The sequence below is a fragment of the Chanos chanos genome, chromosome 4, assembly GCF_902362185.1.
Source record: "Chanos chanos chromosome 4, fChaCha1.1, whole genome shotgun sequence".
Taxonomy (NCBI): domain Eukaryota; kingdom Metazoa; phylum Chordata; class Actinopteri; order Gonorynchiformes; family Chanidae; genus Chanos; species Chanos chanos.
The window spans coordinates 37,940,742-37,962,207 of record NC_044498.1 but is presented as its reverse complement, the minus strand read 5'-3'; the positions used below and the strand labels follow the sequence as shown (position 1 = coordinate 37,962,207).

The following is a 21,466-nucleotide window of genomic DNA, read 5'->3' as shown; positions in this document are numbered from 1 at the left end:
TCATTGCTTAACAATGACTAATTAAAAAACTGAAATTTAACACACCACTTCCACTTACAGGAAACTACTGACATTAGTCTCACTCCATGGCACTGCAAATGTTTGTTATACATCAACACACAGGGTCTTTTAACTCGACGACAGCATATGCCTTCAATTATACTGTACATATCTGTTCTATGCTGAAAGTAATTACCTGATCAGAGTGAAAGTCTGAACAGGGTTAGATGTGTGTTATTTTTGAAATGCGTCCTTCAATGTACAACCTCATCTCAGCTCAAACATACGTTCATTGTGTTATATGTCCCTGAAAAGAAAATAATTTGAGCTAAACGCCCGATTCGAGTGCATTTCAAGTCTCAGAATGTCGTCAACCTTAAAGAAAACCAGACGAATGCGTAGTGAATTCATTTTAAAGTGAATGCAGCATTGCCTGTCTTAACAGACTTTAACATACCAGAATTTTGCCATTGGGTTTGTCCTGCCTGGCCAGACTAACCCCCATCCACTCGTCACTACGGTCACCTTGGCATGTCTTCCCACATGACTCCCTCTGCTTATTTCCTGGATGAGAAAGATGGAAGGATTACTGAGGACATCTTTAAGGAGTCCACCCCCCCCCCCCCCCCCCCCCCCCCCCAAACCCCCGACTCCCCAATCCCCAAAATCACACACAGCTGCATTCCTCAACCCTCATGTTGAGATGCACTGGTGGATAATGTTTTCTGACAGGACTGTGCATAGTCCCAAATAAATACAGTTCTACTTTGTGCAAGTACACAAGCCAAGTTAAAGGGAAATCTGTTTTACAAGCAGAAATACCCAATGTACATCATTGTGGGGAGACAGTATAAAAAAAAAAAAGCAGTGGGTTCAATATTTGTGTTAAAGTGTTTAACCGCTGGTGCTTGTCCTGTTTCCTGTGATCTGGGCAGACGATGATGATTCTCGTGGGGGAAGGAGTGACTGCTCCCTGGACAGTAGGTGTTTGCTTTGGCTTGAGTTACCCAGCTCCCCAATCTGCCACAGCCTAACTGCATCAGCATGGAGACTTTGAAGAGATTTATACGGATGAACGACCTGGTTGAAAGCTACTGTGTATCCTCCTATTTAATCTGTCCTCTACAGTAAGTAACAGCAAAAACCTGACATAACAAAAATTCCACTGACTCATAAATTCATGTTCACGTATATACACCATCCATCAGTATGTAAAGCATGCAATAATATTTATTTGTTTAAACAAAAAGAAATGATCAAAGGGAATATCACTCATTACGTGCGACGATGACAAATTTTGCGGTTCCTGAAAGCAAGCCAAACTCCTTAATACTCCCTTCAGACACACACTGTGCATCTCATCAAAAGAGAATTTGCTAGGAATGCTCCTGAGTCTGTAAACATCTCATCGAATCAGCTCTTTTTATTGTCCCTGTGATCTTAATAACGGACATGTTTGTTTACAGATCTGTGTGGGACCTGAGCTGTCTGTCTCTGTGCAGTCGTGGACTGAGTCACAGTCAGCGGGGTGTGCAGGGGCCAGAGCTTTAGACGACACCGTCTGTGATACAGAGGTGAGAGTGTGCAGGCTGAATTTGATTTCAAAAGAAATCAAAAAGAAAAACAAGTGACTTCCAGTCTCCCATATGAGCGTTAGATTTCATTCATTTTAGTCTGAGTTTGAAAATGAATGAAAGTGCATATAATGATAAAGCAAAAGAAATAAATTCATTTACATAGTCCTCAGATAATTGTGAGGTCATGATACAGGTTAAAAATCAATAAACAAATGAAAAATAAAATCATGACTGTAAAGATCTAGTAAAGATAAATAAAGCATCATTTATCCACACACACCTATATACCCGCACAGTTAAACTACATGTGTGTTATCAGTGGCTGTGGAAGATGATAATCCCAATATCACAGATCAGGACCAAAAACTCTGGATTACTTACAACAATACCAAAATAACACTATTTTTCAGCCTGACATCTTGATAACCTAAGATGTCTGATGATTTCAGACTGATGTTTGCTGTTAAACTTTAAATGTTTGTTCTCACTGATAAATGTTGGAGGAATGTGCTAACAATGTGTCATAATACTTTAGGAGGTAAGCAGCAGGAACATATACTTTGACTTTCACGAAAAAAGCCCCTAGTTTCAGGCTGTGCTACCGCCAAAAGTTGGGAAAAACATCAGAGATTTTCTCCAAAAATAAGAAGCTTCTGGAGAAAATTAGCACACGGCTGAAGAATTTCTTAAACAGACTTGATATTTATCAGATGCCGTGCCAAAATGTACACTCAACCATTGAAGAGACAAATTCTAGAAATTTTCTACAATAAAAAAGGATGAGTAAATAAGTGGTCATGGACCTCTACATTTCTGGTGTCCCCTTTTTCCCTCCTTCCCATAAATTTACAACATCTTTTACATCTCAGTGTAACTGACACTGTTTCTCCAGATAATCTACAATATTTCCTGGGGGCGCTCCAGGGGCTTGGACCTCTTGTCCTGTGTGATTCATATCTGCTAATTGACTACGCTACAGCTATAGGGAAAACAAAGAACCCATGCCTGCTGCTACGCCTCATAAGTCTTATATGTTTGTGTGTTACACACACACACACACACACACTCACAGAGTGTGAGAGTGAGAGAGAGAGAGAGAGAGAGAGAGAGAGAGAGTGAGTGAGAGAGAGAGAGAGAGAGAGAGAGAGAGAGGGGGAGTGCATATCAAAACCACATAAACCACTCTCTCTCACTGAACCACAAGAAAGACACTGAAGGCCTGTGGAGATGTCTAAAAACTTGAATACTTGGCACGACTACATGGAAAACATTAGCTAAAACATTCATCATTTCTATCAAAATATATCTCGACTTCAGCAGCCAGACATTATTCTTTTCGTCCATCAGCTGTATATCTGATTCTTAAGACGTTTAAGAGTTGTTAAACCATAAAGAAAAGAAAAACAGATATGTGAGATCTCAGCAAAATCAGAGTGGTTAGAAGAATAATATCTGGGTAATCAGCAGCCAGGAATTCACCTGGCTAATTACATAGCTGCAAGAAATGAACATCGGCAATCACTCTTAACACTATAACAGATTAACACTAAATCTATGTTAATAAATCAATAAAGGCCTGCAAAAACAATAAAATGAATTGTAGATGATTAAATGAGAGAGTAAAAAATCCAGTACTTAATGAGAACATTATTCTTTGATTCCAAATTGGGTACATTAAGGCTACTGCACATACAGAAATATTAATGCAGCCAGACAGAAATATTAGTTTGGGCACGTATATTCAAAATGTTGGCAATTCCTGATTCCAGCAACAGGCTCTTCATTAATGAGGGTGATTAAAGTGCTGCTTGACAGTTCAGAATGGTATTTGAGATCTCAGCAGAGTTCTGTATTAAACTAATCTGCAGTTTTGATCGTGAGTGAAAGTGTACTATAATTGAAGAACAATGCTTTCATACTCTAAGGTTCATACTCTACCACTGCAACAGGGTTTTAGTACTCCAGTGTTAAGTCTTTCTGGTCCTGTGGTAAAGTGATCTAAGGTTTTCGTGCCGTGCGATACTCCAGATGGGTTCTTGCATGGTCGTAAGCGTCAAACAACAGAATTTCAGGGAAGAGAAGTACTCTTAAAAAGAAATCTTGCCCACAAGATCAGTAAACTCAAAAAGATTATGTGGTGTGTGTCCTCAAAATTTTACATTGACTCACAGAGACTTTTTTTTTTCGTTGTGTATACCAACCTCTGCCCAAGTCCATCTCAGTACAGCGTCGCTCTGGGTTGCTATGGATGCGACACTTGAATACAGCTCCTGGAGAGTGTACAGAACTACTGAAGGAGGAGTTGGCCCTGGGAGCACCTACAAGAATCCTGCACACACACATCAGATAGAGGAAAACCAGTAAGAGCTGGTCTGAGAGCATCTTGTCCACAGACACAGCTATCTAACAATGAAACAAATCTTTTCATTTGGAATCTCTCAATTGATACAATCCTTTCAATAGACATATCTTGAAGGAACGGTCATAAAATACAAAATTCATGCTTAATGCTCCACTTTTTACATAGGCTATGGGCCACGGAGATATTGAGATGCACAATATTGTAAGTGACATTATATCGTTAAGAATGTGGCATAATCTCTACAACGGTTGTAAAGAAAAAAAGGGTTACATGGAGCCATGACAAGCTACGACCAACTTGTCCGTGTTTCAATTAATGTATTATTTCAAAAGTTTAGCGCATGAGGGGAAAACGTTCAAAAACAAATTACAGAAAAATGCGCGGGTATTTTGGTTTGGTTGCCGAATCGCACATTGTAATTCAAGGTCTGAGTAAAACTTTTTTAACAAAATGATGTAAGACATCGTAAAGAGTGATGCAAAACGGTCTGATCAGCTGCCAGCGTTCCGCATTTAAAATTTACGACTATCCAAAGATCTCAGATAAGTCGCTTAACATCTGGAAAGGCGCTGGTAGCACAAACTACTTATCTGCTTAATCTGCAAGAATAAATGGAAATCTAATGCGAAAAAGAGTTTGCGACAAGAATGGGAGGGGGAGCATTACTCATCTCAAGACATTTTCAACTCCCTTCAATGAGGTTATCAAGTCAGCTTTGAGGGAAGGAAGATGCGGTCCTCTCGATTTTTATTTATTTATTTGTTTGTTTTTATGTCTGTGAATTTTGCAATGAATTTCATAATAAGCTACCATGAGGTTTTAATCAGGGGATAGGCCAAACGTATTCTTAAAATATCACTGATTTGGTAATAAAACGATGTCAGAAATGAAGAATCACTTGGCAGCACAATGCGCAACAGTTCTGGTATTTGTTGTATCATTGAACATTTCATTTCACGTACATGTAATCAGCAACACAACTTACCAGCGCGTATTATCATGATAATGTTCCAAAACTGAGTATCCAAAAAACGTCGCATTTGGTCCTCGAAATACCATGGGATGTTGTAAGTCAATGTTGAAGGAATGAGTCAAAGAAATGGATAAGAACATGAAAAAAACATCCAGAAGGCCTCTTTTCTGAGCCAGAACTCCGGACAGTCTTTGGTACATCCTTAAGACCGCTGATGTAGAGATGCGATGATAACTAAAACAAAAGATTCTACTGTTCTACTGCTTCACTAAAGACTTGAGAAACTACATTTAAACTTATCTTCAGAGTCTAATAAAACTACATTTGAAACGACAGAGTCAAAGGGAAACAGTAGCTATCACAAAACAAAACCATTACAACCGAATAACGGTCCCCATGAATTACTCATCTGCGTGAGGGTCTGTAAAACTAGCTTCTCGTAGTTGGTCCTGGCATTAAGTGCGGTTCTTGGTGAGGCGTATGTTTCCGCGGAGTAGCATCACATTTCATTTGACTAGCGAGCGCGCTCGTGTTCGCTGCTGCCATCTACCGGTACACAATCCGGAAAAAAACAAAACCAAAAAAAAAAAAAAGTTTGGTAAGATTGAAATACGCGAATAAGTAGATAGATATTACGTTTCATGTTTATTAAAATATTAAAATAGTAAAATTTATACTGAACCCTGATAATGTTTTTCAGGTAAATGACATTTTTTGTTTGTGTGTGTGTGTGTGTGTGTGTGTGTGTGTGTGTGTATAACTAAATGTAGTCTAAATCAGCTGTCAACTGGATTTCGGTGATAACAAATACCGGAAGAGTGATGAAAGTTAAAAGAAAAGCGAACAAATATGCTTACAGTAAATAAAATTTTATTAGTTGTCTTAAAATGTATTAATGTAGCAAGTCACAATGTGCCCTATAATACAGATTTATAGTTTTTTCAGTGATTATATACAATTTACAATCTGATGTTTCTTTTTTGTCAGTTTCCATAAAATACAGCAAAAGGTAAAAAAGAAAAAAAGCTGTCATGAACAAACCCAGAACTCAGAACTCGTATGGTATGACATACATGGTACAGACAAATGTGCAGAATGAAAAATAAAGGTCATTAAACCACAAAGAAACAGATAAACATGATAAGCAGCAACCACACCCCAAGGAACGGAAAGACAAGGGGAAAAAAAAAAATCAAGTTTAATCTAGATTTCAAATTTATTGCACAATTTTTCATTTCATACAAAATCTAAATTAAAAAAGTAACCATCTAACCTGGACTAAAAAAAAAAAAGAATTAAATTACAAAAACAGAATTTTCTTACAGGCATCTAATTAGGCATTTTTCTCATAATCTGGCATATAATCTGTCTGTCTATTTCCCTCATAGTGCACACACAAATGAAAGACCATGCAGGCAGGCACGCACGCACGTACGCGCAAGCGCACACACACACACACACACACACACACACACACACACACACACACACACACACACACATCAGTAGACAGGAAAAGGGTTCTTTCAAGTTGATGGCAGTTCTGCACACCCTTCTGTACCGTCTCTCAGCAGCAGTTTCTGTTCCTCAGAGTTCAAACAAAGCGTTGACTTCAGCTCACCGCAGCCAGGGCTAACACAGACACAGAAACAAATTCCTTTAGCTGAAGATACTGGCAGCATCTGCCACACACACTCTTTCACTTCTTTGTATCTCAACACAACTTGAGCAAATAAGTAAACAGCAGACCATCTGACAAAGTCCAACAACCAAACGCTACTACAAACTGTCACATACAAATTTTAATGCTCAAGTAGATGTCATACAACATGGAACTGGAGTTAGATTCAAGGCCTATACCACCCATGGTGAACTGAGCATATGGGCTGCATCATCAGCTGTGAATTGTGACAGCATTCATTGCTCCATTATGCCATTAAATGATATAAATTACTCAATGTCAAAGCTATAAAGACAAAAGAGTGGGACACCTGACTTAGGATTGTCCTCAACTATGAGTTCTGTTGGTATACATAGATGAAGAGAAAAACTTTTTGATGGGTGCATGCAAAGGACCAATACAGGACCAATACTTACCACTACTCGGGAATCCTCTCTCTCTAAAACCTTCTGCGTCTGATCTGGGGGGAACTTCAGCATGGAGGTTATAACTTTGGCCATTGTCTGTTGAAGAAATGATCAGATAAGAACAATACTCACACACAAAAAATGAACAGCTTTGGAATGGTATCAGCAAAAAATATACAAAAAGCGCAAACTGTCGTAACTGAGTGTGAAAGCTTGTTCAGTAACAGCAGTGAAAGTTTATCTGCTGGAGACTACAGTTTTAATGTCCGTCAGTGCTGGCAGCAACCGAGCGAACGGTGATAGTGTTTTGACAAGGATTTACAGTGTTTTCATTCATGTGCCTGAAAAGCTTAACCTGGATGGTTAACCACTGTTTACAGTAAACAAAACGAACTATGGCTGAGACATTACAATGAATGGGTATGTTCGATAGCTCCTCATTCTGGCTTATGAAGTCATGCCCAGCCCTTGCGAAGGAGGTAATCCTTTACACCATGTTATCTACAATCCAATTGTAACCCATACAAACTTTCTGTACAGAGGACAGCTCATAATGTTCTACACCAATGACGCTAACTCCTAACGCGGATTGTCCAATCAGCCACTGTAACCATGGCAACGCCATTACCCCAAACCGACCGAGCCTGTGCCTGAGAGCGATTAGAACCCGTAGAAGACAAAAACACTCATTATCTACTACATGCTGCGTAATCAATTCCAGAGAGATCCGCCAGTGAGCACGCTCCATGCTATAAATGCAGGGGTAATCAGAAACAGCGCTGCTGTTTAGTGAACGGCGTGGCTTCTCTGGAGCATAACGAGAGCAGCAGCTCTTAAAATGGCAGCTGTTGAATCATGTGATAAGACTCAAGCTGCCGGGTCGCCCGCCGGACATCCTCTCTCACTGGGAGTGCTGTCGTGATGTCATAGAGTCTGAGTGTTTATCATAAAACCTGAGGGATTCCTGCTGGCTTTAGGGCCCTGTCAACCACTCTGTTAATTGGCCCCCATTACACAGACAAGAGTCGTTAATTAGGTCCAGTTAACTGGACACAGAATAGCTTTTGTGTGGGATTCTGACATGGCGGGAGGTTTGTGTGAGAAAAGATTTTTTTTTTTTATTAGTTTCCATCCGGACCCCTACCCTGCACTCATTTACAACAGCCTCACGTTCTCTCTCTCTCTCTATTTTTCATAGCTTCAAAACAGTACCAATTTCACTTCCACAAAACAATTTGATTATTTATTCACTGCTTTGATTATTTATTCACTGCTGTGCTGCTATGCACTGTGGGGTTCATAGAAAGCAATTCTTGGAAGTTTCAAAGCTGTTCCATTAGACATACAGTGCACTTTAAAGTTATTCCGGTTTTGATGAATATGTATTTCACCTTGACATACAAAAGCCAGTGGCATGACTACTTTGGCATGTCAAACTCCACTAACTTTGAAAACGGCCCTTGTGAGCGGGGTAATAATGAGACAAACCTTAGTTTCTCGTCCCATCATGTATTCAAACATGACTTTCCTCAGGTATTCAAACTCAGTGGGCTCTGCGAAGGCGTCAGTGCTGTAGTGTGAGGAGTCTGTGAAGGCAAAACAGGGTCACACATCCATTAGTCAAGGGTCCCGGTCCTGGGTGTTTCACATAACAATCCCCATACTGTTACTAGAAACAGTCGCCAATGTTTGGCGATTAACACACTCCCTGTAAAACACCTCAACACCCCTCTTACTCTCTCCAGCCTCACTCCCACCCTCCCTCCATCTCACCTCCCGTTTCACGCTACCGCACACCGCAACGTCAAGGCAATTCAGCACTCTGACTAATGAGAACCAGACAAAGCAGTTGACAAGGATATAAACTCAGCAAAACTTCATTTCCGCACCTCACACTCAACACCAACGTCCATCTTACACTGCTTAAAACAAAGAGACAGGCAGCAGATGGTTGTCTCAGACACACACACACACAGGTAAATGAAGTAACATGAGCTGAGGCCTAAGTCAGTCTTCAGAGAAGAGTTCACTGCTCATCACGTCTCGGTCTACTGAAATTCTGTGATGTAGCCTGTAAAGAAGCTCACAGCACTGACAAGCAGAAAAAAAAAACAGGATGTAGATGCCTGGGTGCTGTGTTACTGCTACTAGTCAATAACAAGCTACCAGCAACTCCTCATGTAAGACAAATAATAGATGCACACATCTACCTCTGAAAGGCAATAATCAGCCAATAAATCAGTGGCAGCAAGACTGGGCGTCGTCTGGTTCCAGTCTAACTGTTAGGTGTGCCACAGTTTTCAATATGACTCAACAACAGGTTTTCTTTCTTCCTTTTCATTTTTTTTGAAAGGACAGAATATCAGCTTTGTTTCTAAGTATAACCTGTTTCACTACTCAAACAGGAGGAGTCTTTTCCACTTGGATTTTACGGGCTGAGGGAGTTAGAAGCAACATTGTACTTTGACTGAGTATGTCAAACAAATTTAAACCTCAGAGGAGACCTATTTACATAATGGAGTCATGAATCAATGAGGTCTTTGAAACCAATCGTACTTGGACAATCACTAGTGGCCAAATAATTGTACCTGCACCAATGCTCTTCAGAGCCCCACTTCCTTGTGACCTTTCTCTCTTAGGTAACAGGATAAATGGCAGCTTTGATGTAGAATGTTTAAAGTATTCATTATATGTTTGTTTGATATTTCGCTCAAAACTCTCAGTCCTTTTGAATTACAGTGACTTTAGTTGAAAAGGATGTAAGGTAAAGGAGCCACATAAGAGAATTTGGAAAGGGACATTCAAATAGTAGGCCTGACCAAGGCCTGATGAATTCACAACAAATGTAATGGGCAAGTACGAATACAAATATGAATATGAAGTACTTTATTAATCCTGAGGGAATTTCAAGTGTTGCAGTCATCAAGTAATGTTGACTGCATATAAAAACATCATTCATTATGATGCTAAAGCTACTGCATATGTATAATCAGACCCTGAATTCCAATGCCTTCCAAAAGGCAGATGTGCATGGGCTTAATTTAATTACATTTGTGACAGATCAAATGTGTAACTACATCCTAAAGGCTATTTTCTTTTTTCTTTTATTATTCCTAGATTTGTGCTGTAACCTTTTATTTATTCTGTTCACGAGAACGGAAATGCCTTCATATAAAATGCCTATTAACTTCCACGGACAAGTATACAGTGATATATTTTGTATTGCGCGATGTCTACAAATTACATGTGTTAAGTGTTTGCTTAGAGAACAGTGTAGCGGGTTCTAATGGTCAATTCCTCTCTCAGTAAGTGCTTTGCAATGGGAGAGAGGAGATGACATCTTCAGCAGCTTCTCTCTCTCTCTGGTATATCCATTTAGGTGATGACACCAGAGCTTCTAGATGCGCCATAACAGACGGCCCGATGAGGAAAGAGGTGCCGCCGCAAGCCAAACAAACCTTTGATCAGGAAGCGTGGAGAAACCGATGGGATAATAAATCTCCCAGGTTGTCCTACTGACCTCAGCTCAGTTTAGCACAACTCACACATCACTCACCAGGGGCGGCAGGAATGAAACCTGAGAGATAGTACCTCCATCTCTTCTATAAGCCTCTCTGGAAAACCATTAGATGCTGAACCAGGAGTGTCTTGTATCAGATCTTTTTTCAGAGTAAGAGTGATGGTGTAGGATCAGTTGTTGCCTTTCACATTTCTATTTCATATTATTATTTGAATCAGACAGAGCAGATCCTGAGAAGATCCAGAGCAGATCTGAACTTGATACCCATGGGCCCGGATTTAATAATATCACATCGTTTGCATGTCTAAAATGAAAAATCTGGCCCATTTCTTACACATTGCTCAATTCTTTGTTATATCAGTGGTTTTTGAATGAGCTGAAAAATTCAAAACATGAAAGAAGGAGTTGCACAGACACCAGGCCTCACTAAACCAGACTCATGGTCTTTGAATGCGATTCATGGAGACAGTTACAATGCCACTGTCAGTGTGACAAAAAACACCCACCATTAGACAGCAGGGTAATCCTTAAACAAGCTTTTGGGGGAGTGTGCATTTCCACTGAATTTGTCACAAATGAATGAATACTGCAGTTTTAGAAAGGGAGCAGACACAGAGTCAGAGCATTGATAAGATAGTGTGGCTGAGCAGAAAGGCTTTTAAGTGTGCTGGGATAAGGAGATTAGATAAAAAACAGTGGGGTTAAGTTTGGGATAATTTACTGTTGAGGTTGAAAGGATGGGAAGGGTTTAGGAATCATTCAATGGGGAGTTTAAAGGAGGATCATTTAGAGGTTTTGGTTTAATGCTGAGGTTTATGAGAACAGAGGACAAGTTTGAGTTAATAGCTTTTATAGATATTTAAGAGGGAAATTATATGTTTAGAGGCACATGGTGAGGTTGCAGTTTAATGTAAAATGGGGTCTTGTGTGGGAACTGAATGAATGCAGTCTGTGAAAATCATTACATCCACGGATCAGTTTTTAGCCACCCCCCACCAAGTCTCCTCTGAGTCACTTCTCTTTTACTACATAAGCAGGATCCAGGAAGAGGGACAGAATTTAGTCAACGACAAGCTTTCTCATCTGTTCCCCGACATCCAACATTCTCATTCCCTCACCCTGCCTCACATATTTCTGATCCATGTTAAGCAGTGCATGTGTGTACTGCAGAGCTGTGTGACTGATGGCTCCGTATCAGACCCTGATTCTCACATAGAATCTGTAAGGCAGTTGGGCTACGGGGACAGATTACTCAAAGCTATCAAAGAGACATACTTCATTCAAATAAAGCAAAGATCACATCTGACTACAAATCACTACGCTATAGACATCATAAAATCCACCTTTCCACTTTGACTCCTCTCCAGATGGAGAAACAACCATTATATTTCATTTGTATTGTAGTAACTCCAGTGAATAAACCAGATTAAGTACTGTAATTTAAGATGAAAAATGACACCGTTGAAAGACAAGCTTGTTTTTAGATGCGTTACCTCTGTATGTACTTCCCAGGTGGGTGACCACGGAGTTTCTTGGGGCACATCTGATCTTGTCCTCTAGAGCATGGATCTAGGTAACAGCATTAACAAACAAACAAATGAATGAATTAATTAACACAGTCATGGGTCTCTGTTCAAAACAACAATAATCATATCATTTTGACAGTCTTAAATCCCATATACCTAACTTAGATCATCGGAAAAGCACATTCCACTGATTCTGTGCCAGTAGGCATGTACTGTACGCGGTTGGCTGGAGTGTATGTACTAGTCTCTGTGTGAGAAAAGCAATGATAGGGGCCATGTAATTGGAAGGGTAAAATAAGAGTAAACAGATGTGTTGTATACTGGATTTAATCCCATGAGGAAACAGTAGTCCAAACAGCCTCAGGGTGAGGGAACAGCAGGAAGGAGATGCGTGAAGATGAGGATGAGCGGCGATAGAGCTGGAGTGTTTATAGTAATAGTTTAGTTTACTCATACATAATAAGCCCTGGCATAGTCAAGCAAATGTTTTATTCTGATCAACTATGGGCATGACAAACATACTGTATGACAATCATGTGAATCAGGGGTGACCACGGGAGGTTCAGACCCTGTCTGTTTATTGATTCCAGCTCACCTTGTCATGGTACTCCTGTTCCTTCAGCTTGGCCTCATTCAGTAAAGTCGTCTTCTCTGCAAGTTGGAACTGAACAGACAAGGGCATGAGAGAAGAGATAAGTAAAAATGGTCATACATAAACACTTAAAGTCAGAACAGTATAGGACATGGACTGGTCAGTGAGACGGGCTAAATAGCTCCAACACCACTGTGTTTTTAAAGAGATGCAGTCTCTATCTAGATATCTATCCCTTATTAGTTCTTGAAACATTATTACAGGGAAAATTGCAGGGGGAAAAAAAACCTACCTGAAGCTCCTCAAGACCCTGAAAAATACAGAGGAAGTACAGCCAGTTAAGAACAAGTTTAGAATGTTTCCCATCTCATAAAAATGCCTCTGCTTCCATTAAAAACAATAATTTAACAGACATTACTACTATCAACTATGGCACTGATTCTAACATATAATTATCAGTGGCACAGCAGTGTGCAGTTAAATTACAACCCTTAAAAACAAATGAAGCAATCATGCGTTTCCATGATAGTGAGGCTCATCGTCGCATTATTAGCCTTTTGGGGCGAGCAGGTCGTCCATAACACGTACAGATTTCAGTTATGACATCAGCCATTAAAAAATTCAGTGATAGGAAACAGAGGAGCACAACTTGCTCCTTGTTTCTGTATGAGAGGATTTTGTAACTGCACCAAAAACACATGGCAAACACTTCCATCCTGAAAGTGGTTCCACTCTGCCTCCTAAATTCTTGCATGAGAGCCGTAAGGGGGTATAAATCTAGAGCCTAGGATGATCTCTGAGGAGTTTAATTGAGAACAGGGATTTTGTGCAAAGCGCTGTGTCTGAAAGCTCCCTCTTCCAATCTGGACATTCCAGTCAGCTGCTAGAGATCCATAAGGCATCCGACATGCTTTGGAAAGCAGCCGTTTCGTTTGAATAAGAAGACGACTGGAGCAATACTTCTTTGCAAGTTGTCCCCCGACACGTGAATGAGACTTTAGTTTTTATGTGGAGGTAAAATACCTCCATCTGTTATCAGACATGGGAACTTTGGCTCATACCTGTGGGCCGCCGATGCTTCTCTGCTGTAGTTCCTCCAGTTCTTTCTGCACCTCCCACACACGATTCCCCATCTCCTCCTCTCGATTCTGCAGGAGGGACACAAAACCACTCAACCTACGTTTCCACCTACTCATGCTGCTCTACTGTAATACTTCCAGTGCTTTACGCCAGTGATTCCTAGAGGCCCACAGCACGGTACATTTTAAATCTCTCCCTGCTGTAACACATCTAAATTAACTCTAATTCAATTATCAAGCCTTTGATCATGTGAAATAGGGAGAGTCTGACAATGCACAGAGAACTGTGCAAGCAAAAGCAAGATTGGGAAATCCTGTCTTACACCATCTTTTATACACAAGGAAGAACTTTGTATTACAAAACAGAGGAGCACAGAAGGAGAACTGTAAACGACTCGATCAATTAGATGTTAGGTTCGTGCCACAAGAAATAGTCTGCATGCGTCTCTGTCATAAGATTATGCCAGGATTTAGGCACCAGAAGGCATATATCAATAAATACAAGGGAGTTAGAGGAGGTGCTTGTAAAGGATAATAGATTCCTGATTGTATGGAAGTGGAGGGACTCATTTCACATTCCAACACCTGAAGGCATTCCCTGTACATCAAAATATTGCCACAGTTTTGTTTATCAACAAAACAATTACTTCAAGCTCTAATATAAGCCATATCTAATTTCAAATATTTTATTCTAGTCATATGTCTGGAACTGTTGGCAATATCAAAAATGTATTTGAACTAAGGTGTGGAAAAACCAAGAGTATGCAAATAAAACCCTGCAACCATGCTCTGGTTTATTCCTCTCACATATCTTCCACTACTGTACGGTACCTGAAGGACTTGCTCGTAGCGGTGGACAGTTCTGTTAAGGTCATCATCCTTCTGGGCAATCACCTTCTTGAGTTGAACTGTTTCCTCTCGATGGCTCTCTATAAGCTCTGCTTCAACACTCTGGGCCTTTTCTGTGCGGGGGCAAGAGTGAAGAAATGACAATGATACATTGAGCTACCAAAGCACCTACGCTAAACTCTTCCAAACCAAATTCTGATTTGGCGGCCTAAAATGTACTGGCATCGGTAAAGACACATGGTAAATCAAGCACGAAATGTTTTCCAAATCTAAACCATCCCTGAGGCCAGCAACACAACAGTCAACGTGGCCATTTACAACACAAAATCTATTGAACGTAAAGCATCCTGGCTGCAATTCAAATTCCTTCACATAGGCAACAAAATGGTGGCATTTTGAATAAAATGCTACTCTACATCCACACCTTTATGTTTCTCTTACCAATAGTCTCCTTCACTGAAGCTTCAAGTTCCCTCTCTTTCAGGGCCATCTGTGTGTTGAATTCCCTCATCATCTGCTTGATGGTAGAGTTGTGTTTTGCCTCCATTTCCTCCATCTCAAGTCTGTGCAACAAAGAATTATTTTTAAAACCTTCAGTCTGTGATTTTTATTAATCCAGCTCTGGGTCTCCACTGAGCAGAAATTCTTTGCTCTAATCCATCACTAGCATACCTAATACATCTTGTCTGCAGGTCAACATGCACTTAATTAGTTAACTAAATAGACAACACATTGTTCTACTCTGAAATTGTGCTATCCAGCTGCTCCCCATGACTGCATTTGAAATATATACTGACTGGACATGAAAGGGCCTGTTCTACTGAGTATATTCTGCACAAAAAAGATTTTGAAGATCTAAGACAGGGGGTCCCAGCCGGGGTTTGTGAACCTCTAAGGAGTTTGTGGTGGCACTGTAGGGGGGTTCATGAGATTGGGGTGGAAACGTCAATGTCAAATTAAATTTATTTTTAAATATATAGTTTAAAAGTAAAACATATTAAATTAAAAAAATCAGCCATATACTTATGTGAGAGTGGATTTTCATCCCTCCAATCAATAAAAACCAAGCACACAGTGAAGCTTGATGTGAAAAATGAGATGGGAGTATGTCTGTCAAAAACTGCCCCCAGGAGTAATGCCCTCTGCAAGACCTACCAAGCCCAGGTGTTCCATTAAAAAAGGTAGGCCTATGTCAGCACAAATGAGTCACTGAGCATGCTTTAAATGCTTCCTTTGAGTTGAATTCTAATAATGAGTGTCTGTGTAATAATAAGAGTAAGAAAAACAACGACAATATTAATATTTTAAAATGTGAAAAACATGCTAAGAGAGTCCCTGTGGCATTTCTAAACATTAATGGAAAGGTTTGATTTGGTCAAAACCTCTGTGGGGTACTTGAAAACAAATATTTGGGTTGAACGTTCTCAGCTGGCAAAAAAAGGTTGCGATTTCCAGATCCACTTAATTAGTGAAACCAAAATAAAACAGAATAAACAAAAAAAAATTGAAAACGACTTGAGTGTGACTGTGATAGTGGGGGTGTCATTGCTAAGAGCTTACTTCAGTTTCTTCTCTGTCTCCTCCCCTATCTCTTTCCTCAGATACTCCAGTTCCTGTTCATGTTCTTTCCTCAGTGAGCGAAGGTCCTTTTGCAGTCTGGTGTAATCTTTGTGGAGTTTCTGCTTCTCATGCTCTGCCTCCATCAGCTTTTGTTGGAGCTCCTCTGAGCTCTTGCTTTCATCCATCAGACACTCTCCATCAGTCACCCCATTTCCTCGTGACGAGCCCTGGCATGTTCTGAGGATATCCTCTTTCTCCTCCAATCTTCTATTCAGCTCCTGAAGTTTATGCTCATAATCCTGCACCAAAAGATCCTTTTCTCTTTTCCAGTCTTCTTCCTTAGTAACTGTATGGACTCCTTCCTGTTCCACAGACTTTAAAGGCTCCATTGCCACACTGGTTGCCTGTACTGCAGAGCAGTGCTCTGTTTCCAACACACTGGCCTCTTTTGCTTTGATTTGTTCCTGTAGGTCTGAGCAAGCCTTCTGAAGATCTTGAACCAATGCAGTCTGCTCAAGCAGGTCTGCATTAAGGCGGGCGATTTCTGCCTGGTAGTTGGCATTCTGTTCATCAGCTTCAGTAAGTTTTGCTTGGAGATCTCCGAGTCTTGACAGAGCATCCTCTCTCTCTCTATGTCCAGTCGCATATTGCCCTTCTTTTTCAGAGACCTCTTTATGAAGGGCAGCCAGTTTCTCTTCATACAAGTCCTTCATACTCTGTAGAGAATTCTCTCTCTCAAGGCTTTCATCATGGTGTACTTTCTCCAACTGTTTAGCATGCTCTTCTTTCAATTTACTAATAGCTTCTTCCATGGTCTTTCCTGTCTCCTCCAGACTTTTCATTTGCTGATCTTTTGATTCCTGACTTTGCCTGATCTCTTTCAGCTGGGTCTCCAGACCTTTGATGGTCTGATCCTTCTCCTCAATTTGTGAGGTCAACTGTTTCCGGATCTGACCAATTTTCTGTTCAGCTTTCTTCTTCAGCTCTGCTACTTTATTTGCACTTTCCATGGACAGCTTTTCCTCTGCTGCCTTCAGGGCCTCCGCTTGCACCCTGACAATTTCAGCCTTCTCTTTCTCAAAGTCTGCCCTTTGGCACTCAAGTTCTTGTCTAGCAGCACTGTTCTCTCTTTCTAAAGCCTGAAGCTTTTCCTCAGTTCCCTTTAACAGAGAGTTGTTCTGACAAGACTGTTCCTGGGCTTGCTGGAGCTGTTGGATCAGTTCAGTCTTTTCACTCTCCCTGACACTGAGGTGCTGCTGCAGGTCAGCTCCAAGTTGCTCACACGTCTTTGTCTGCAATGCAAGCTGTTCCTCCAGCTCACTCACCCTTCTTGTGTAGTTCTCTATTTCTGAAGTCAAGGCACTGATCCTTTCCTCTTTCTCATTCAACGCCTGGTCCATCTCTGACTTGGTAATGGACTGATTGTCAATGCTGGCCGAAAGCCTCTGAATGTGCTCGTCCTTTTCTGCAATCTGCTTCTGAAGGTCCTCTATTGTGGCCTGAAGGGACTTGACAGTGCTGCTGTTCTGAGTGAATTTGGACTCTGCTTTCCTCTTCATCTCAGACAGCTTGTTCCTGAGTGTATCAGCCTGCTCCAGAGCCAAACTCTTTTCTTTTTCTAATCTTGCCACTGTCTCTTCCATTTGGCAACTATACCTTTGTCTCTCCTCTGTGTGCTGTTGATTCAGCAGAGATATGGCTTCCTCCTTTTCTGCTACGCTATTTGCTAATTGGGTCTTCAAGTCATTTACAATACTCTCCAAACTGCTGATATGCAAAAGATTTTCTTTGATATTATCTGAGATATTCTTGTTTTCCTGACTAAGCTGCTCAATGCATGCAACTTTTTCAGAAAGTGCTTGAGAGTGGTTTTCAGTATCTCTTTGCAAAGACTCCTTCTCAGCTGTTAAGGCTTTCAAATTTTCAGAATTTACATTTAGCTGAAGAGTCATCTGCTCAAGTGAGCTGTTAAGGTCCTGGTTGTCTGCTATCTTCTGTCGCAGTTGCTCCTCTAAAGTGCTAATCCTGTCGACCTTTGTCAAGATTATGTTTTTAAGATTCATGACCCTCTTTTGATTACTAACAACCTTATTTTGCAGCTCTTTCACTCTGTTCTCAACCTCCTTGCACAGTTGATCTGTGCAACCATCTATCTTTGCTTGGGTCTCCTGGCAATACTGCTCTAGGTGCTTTCTAATGACACTAATTTGTGTCTGAAATTCTTTTTCCTTGACATCAAGTTCAACAGCCTTCTCCTCAAGTCTCCTCTGGAGATCCTCACCCTCTTTGCTCTGAGAAGCTTCCAGAGCACTCAGCTTCCTCTGAGTATCTTCTAACTCAGTTGACAAGGCTTGAAGTCTTTCTTTACTGGTCTCTTCAGCCTCTCTAAGTTGATCTTGCAAGAGGTTCCTCTCATTCAGGGCCTGGTTCAGGTTCTTCTCTACAGTCTCCACTTGATTTTTAAGCATATCCTCTCCTTGTGATAAACTCTCCAGTTTAGCTGCTGCTTCCCTGAGCTCAGCTTGTAGTTTCTGTACAGTGGTTTCTCTAATTGCTAGTTCCTCCCTCAAGTCTGTCAACTCCTTAACGACTTGCTCCTTCTCTTCCTTGCTGCTCCCTAACTGCTGGGCTATCTCCTCTAGTTCTTGAGCTTTCTCTTGCAAAATAAGAGCTTGCTTCTCCTGCATTTCCTCCTCCTGCTGGCTAAGCTTTTCTTGCCAAAGCCCCTCCAAGTCTTTCTTTTCCTGTTTATGGACTTCCTTCAGTTTTTCTAACTGTTCTTTGTGGTTGGTCTCTAAGTCAGCCATAGCATGGCTGAGGCCCTCTGAGCTTGCTTGGGCCATTTCCAAGATTTTCTCTTTCAGCTGCTGATCTTTCTGCTGTAGTTCATTCTCCTTCTTTTCTAGCTCTGCTTTAAATGTCTCATCTTTCTCCTGTAGTTTTTTCTTGAATTTTTCATTCATTTCTTTGGCTTTCTGCTTGATTTTCTCCATCTTATTTTCTTGGGCTTTCAATTTGCCATCCATTTCTTTCTTAAGGTTCTCAAACGTCTTCTCATGGGAAACTCTCTCCTCTTCCAACTGCTTCCTTAACCGGCTTTCCTCTTCTTGCATTGTTTTACACATTTCAGTGTATGAACTATCTTTTTCAGAGAGATTCTTCTTGATCTCTTGTACCTGGTGCTCAAGTTCCTTTAACTCACATTCCTTCTGTTGAAGACAATCTGATTTTTGCTGAGATTCACCACGACTTGTCTCAAGAAGCTGCTCCAGATTTTTTATTTCAGCCTTCGACTGCTCCAGTTCCTGTCTCAATTCGCTAAGCTGAGCTCTAGCCTCAGCTATACCTTCCTTGTCAGATTGTGCACTTAGCCTCAGCTCTTCCAGTTGTTGCAAATGCAAACTTCCATCCTCAAGTGCCTTTTTGGCCTCTTCTTCCAGGGTCTTTTCCTTAAGGAGGTGCTCCTGAAGTTGTTTTTCTTTCTCCTCAATGGCCATCCTCATCTTATTCATCTCGTCTTTAAGAGTCTTTTCCATTTCGAGTGATTTTTCATACTGGAGCTTCACATTTTCAACCTCTGTCTGGTATTTTGTCTGCTCATCCTTGAGAGTCTGCTCCAGTTCATTCTTTGTTGAGACATTTGCATTCTCAATAGTTGATAACCTTTCTTCCAACAGCTGTTTAGTTTTCAGCACCTCAGAGAGCTCAGACGACAACGCCTCTAGCTCGGTTTGCTTGATATCTAGCTTCTCCAGCATCTTTTGGTTCATTTCCTCCACATGAGCATGGAACTGTGTCTCCTTCTCCTTCAGGAGAGCCTCAATCTCAGCTTGGTGTTTCTGCTTGAGCTCCTCCATAACCACACTGTGCTGTTGGTTCAGAGCCTCTGTCTGCTCTTTCTTGGACTTCTCCAATTCTTCTTGATGTTTTTCCTCTAGAGCAGATATCTCAGCCTTATATTTCTCCATTTGCTCTTTTATTTGTAGTGCAAGTTCATCTGACTGGGTGCTTCCTTCCTCTGAAGTCTTCGTGAGGGTGCTCTCTAGCTCCAGGATTCTCTAATGAAAAAAAAAACATTTTTTTTTCAGCAGACACTTAGTCTTAATATAATTAGCATAGACAATTGGGATTTGTGTAATATTCACAGTTACACAGTACATATGTATACTGTCTAAATGAAGAGCCTAGCCTGCATGTTCTGAAATTTATAGATTCTGACTGTAATTGAAAACAAAAACACTTTTTGACAAACAGCAAAAAGGCCTGATAGAAAAAGACTTGATGAACTCACAGTTTTGGCTGTTTCCAGTTCCAAAAGAAGCTCCTTTGCTCGGCTCTCTCCCTCTGCCTGCAGAGCAGCCTTCTGCAACTCAGCTTCCTCCAACGCCAAAGAAGCCTGCTGCTCCTTCTCATGAGCTGCCTTCAAAAGCTCCTCTCGACACTGTTCCTTTATTTAATTAAAAAAAAAATACACTTACCAAAATGTTCTAAAGCAACCCTGATCAACAGAAAATATAATAGATCATAGGTATCACTGTGCAGTAGAACAAAAGTGAAGACGAATATGACTTGTACAACTTGCTAGCATCAAAAAATTTGTCAACGTATTCTTTAAATCTGAATTCTGTTCAAATATAAACAACAAATACGTACCACAGCCTGTTTTATCTGGGCAGCGAGTTCCTTCTCCTTGTTGTTAAGAGCCTCTGAGTGTAACCGTTCCATCTCAGAAATCCTATCCTCTGAAGACTTCTAAAACATAGACAATGTAATGCCTTTGCTTAATCCCTATGGGTGGTAACACTTCATAAAAAGACTACATTAAGCAAACCAGCTGATCAATGTGAGACAACTGATGCCTTGTAAACAACACTGTTGTTTGACTGGAAAAGTTATTTTAAGTTCTTTTCAACTTCCTTTCCATTTTAAGGGCATGGATATTAAGAGTCTGGAGATATTCTTAAGGGAGCAGGTCAGTCCTGCCTTGGTAAAATCATCACTGATCATGACTGACACAGCCAATGCCGGAGCAAAGGAAATATGTCACTTATTAATGAAATACTGGCAAGGTAAAGCACCTGGCTATAGTGAAGTCCTATGGGAAATAGTCTTTGTTATGGTAAGCATTATGAAGCATGATGACAAAAACAGAGGCAGCTTCTTTCTTGAAAACTAAATTCCTTCTTCAGATATGAGCAAGAATTGTAAGAGCCTTCAATGTAACTGTCAAGAAAGTGCAATAGATTTATTATCACAAAGACATTAATGAATTAAACTCGAATGCACAGAGGAAGAATTCAAATGAGCGGCGAGTTGTAAAAATGCATACAATGGGACTGC

General features: G+C 40.6%; 2 protein-coding genes across 3 annotated transcripts in view; both read right to left on the bottom strand.

Annotated features, from left to right (window-relative positions):
- itga9 (integrin, alpha 9) overlaps positions 1-5,345 on the bottom strand; it is a 54,407-nt gene extending 49,062 nt beyond the window's left edge. Inside the window, exons 1-3 of the mRNA XM_030773050.1 lie at positions 4,925-5,345; positions 3,779-3,906; positions 458-564 (exon numbers count right to left, since the gene is read on the bottom strand). Coding sequence (XP_030628910.1) covers positions 458-564; positions 3,779-3,906; positions 4,925-5,112 — 423 coding nt within the window. The 5' untranslated portion in view covers positions 5,113-5,345. The remainder of the gene's footprint in view (positions 1-457; positions 565-3,778; positions 3,907-4,924) is intronic.
- A 1,049-nt stretch (positions 5,346-6,394) lies between these two features.
- The window catches only part of golga4 (golgin A4), a 29,527-nt gene continuing 14,455 nt past the window's right edge, over positions 6,395-21,466 (bottom strand). For both annotated transcript variants that reach the window (XM_030770332.1, XM_030770333.1), the window contains 12 exons: positions 20,780-20,878; positions 20,418-20,573; positions 16,127-20,184; positions 15,008-15,129; positions 14,549-14,679; positions 13,700-13,786; positions 12,931-12,948; positions 12,642-12,710; positions 12,014-12,089; positions 8,489-8,586; positions 7,010-7,096; positions 6,395-6,544 (listed from right to left, as the gene is read on the bottom strand). In XM_030770332.1, the coding sequence (XP_030626192.1) occupies positions 6,530-6,544; positions 7,010-7,096; positions 8,489-8,586; positions 12,014-12,089; positions 12,642-12,710; positions 12,931-12,948; positions 13,700-13,786; positions 14,549-14,679; positions 15,008-15,129; positions 16,127-20,184; positions 20,418-20,573; positions 20,780-20,878 (5,016 nt within the window). In that variant the 3' untranslated portion in view covers positions 6,395-6,529. The remainder of the gene's footprint in view (positions 6,545-7,009; positions 7,097-8,488; positions 8,587-12,013; positions 12,090-12,641; positions 12,711-12,930; positions 12,949-13,699; positions 13,787-14,548; positions 14,680-15,007; positions 15,130-16,126; positions 20,185-20,417; positions 20,574-20,779; positions 20,879-21,466) is intronic.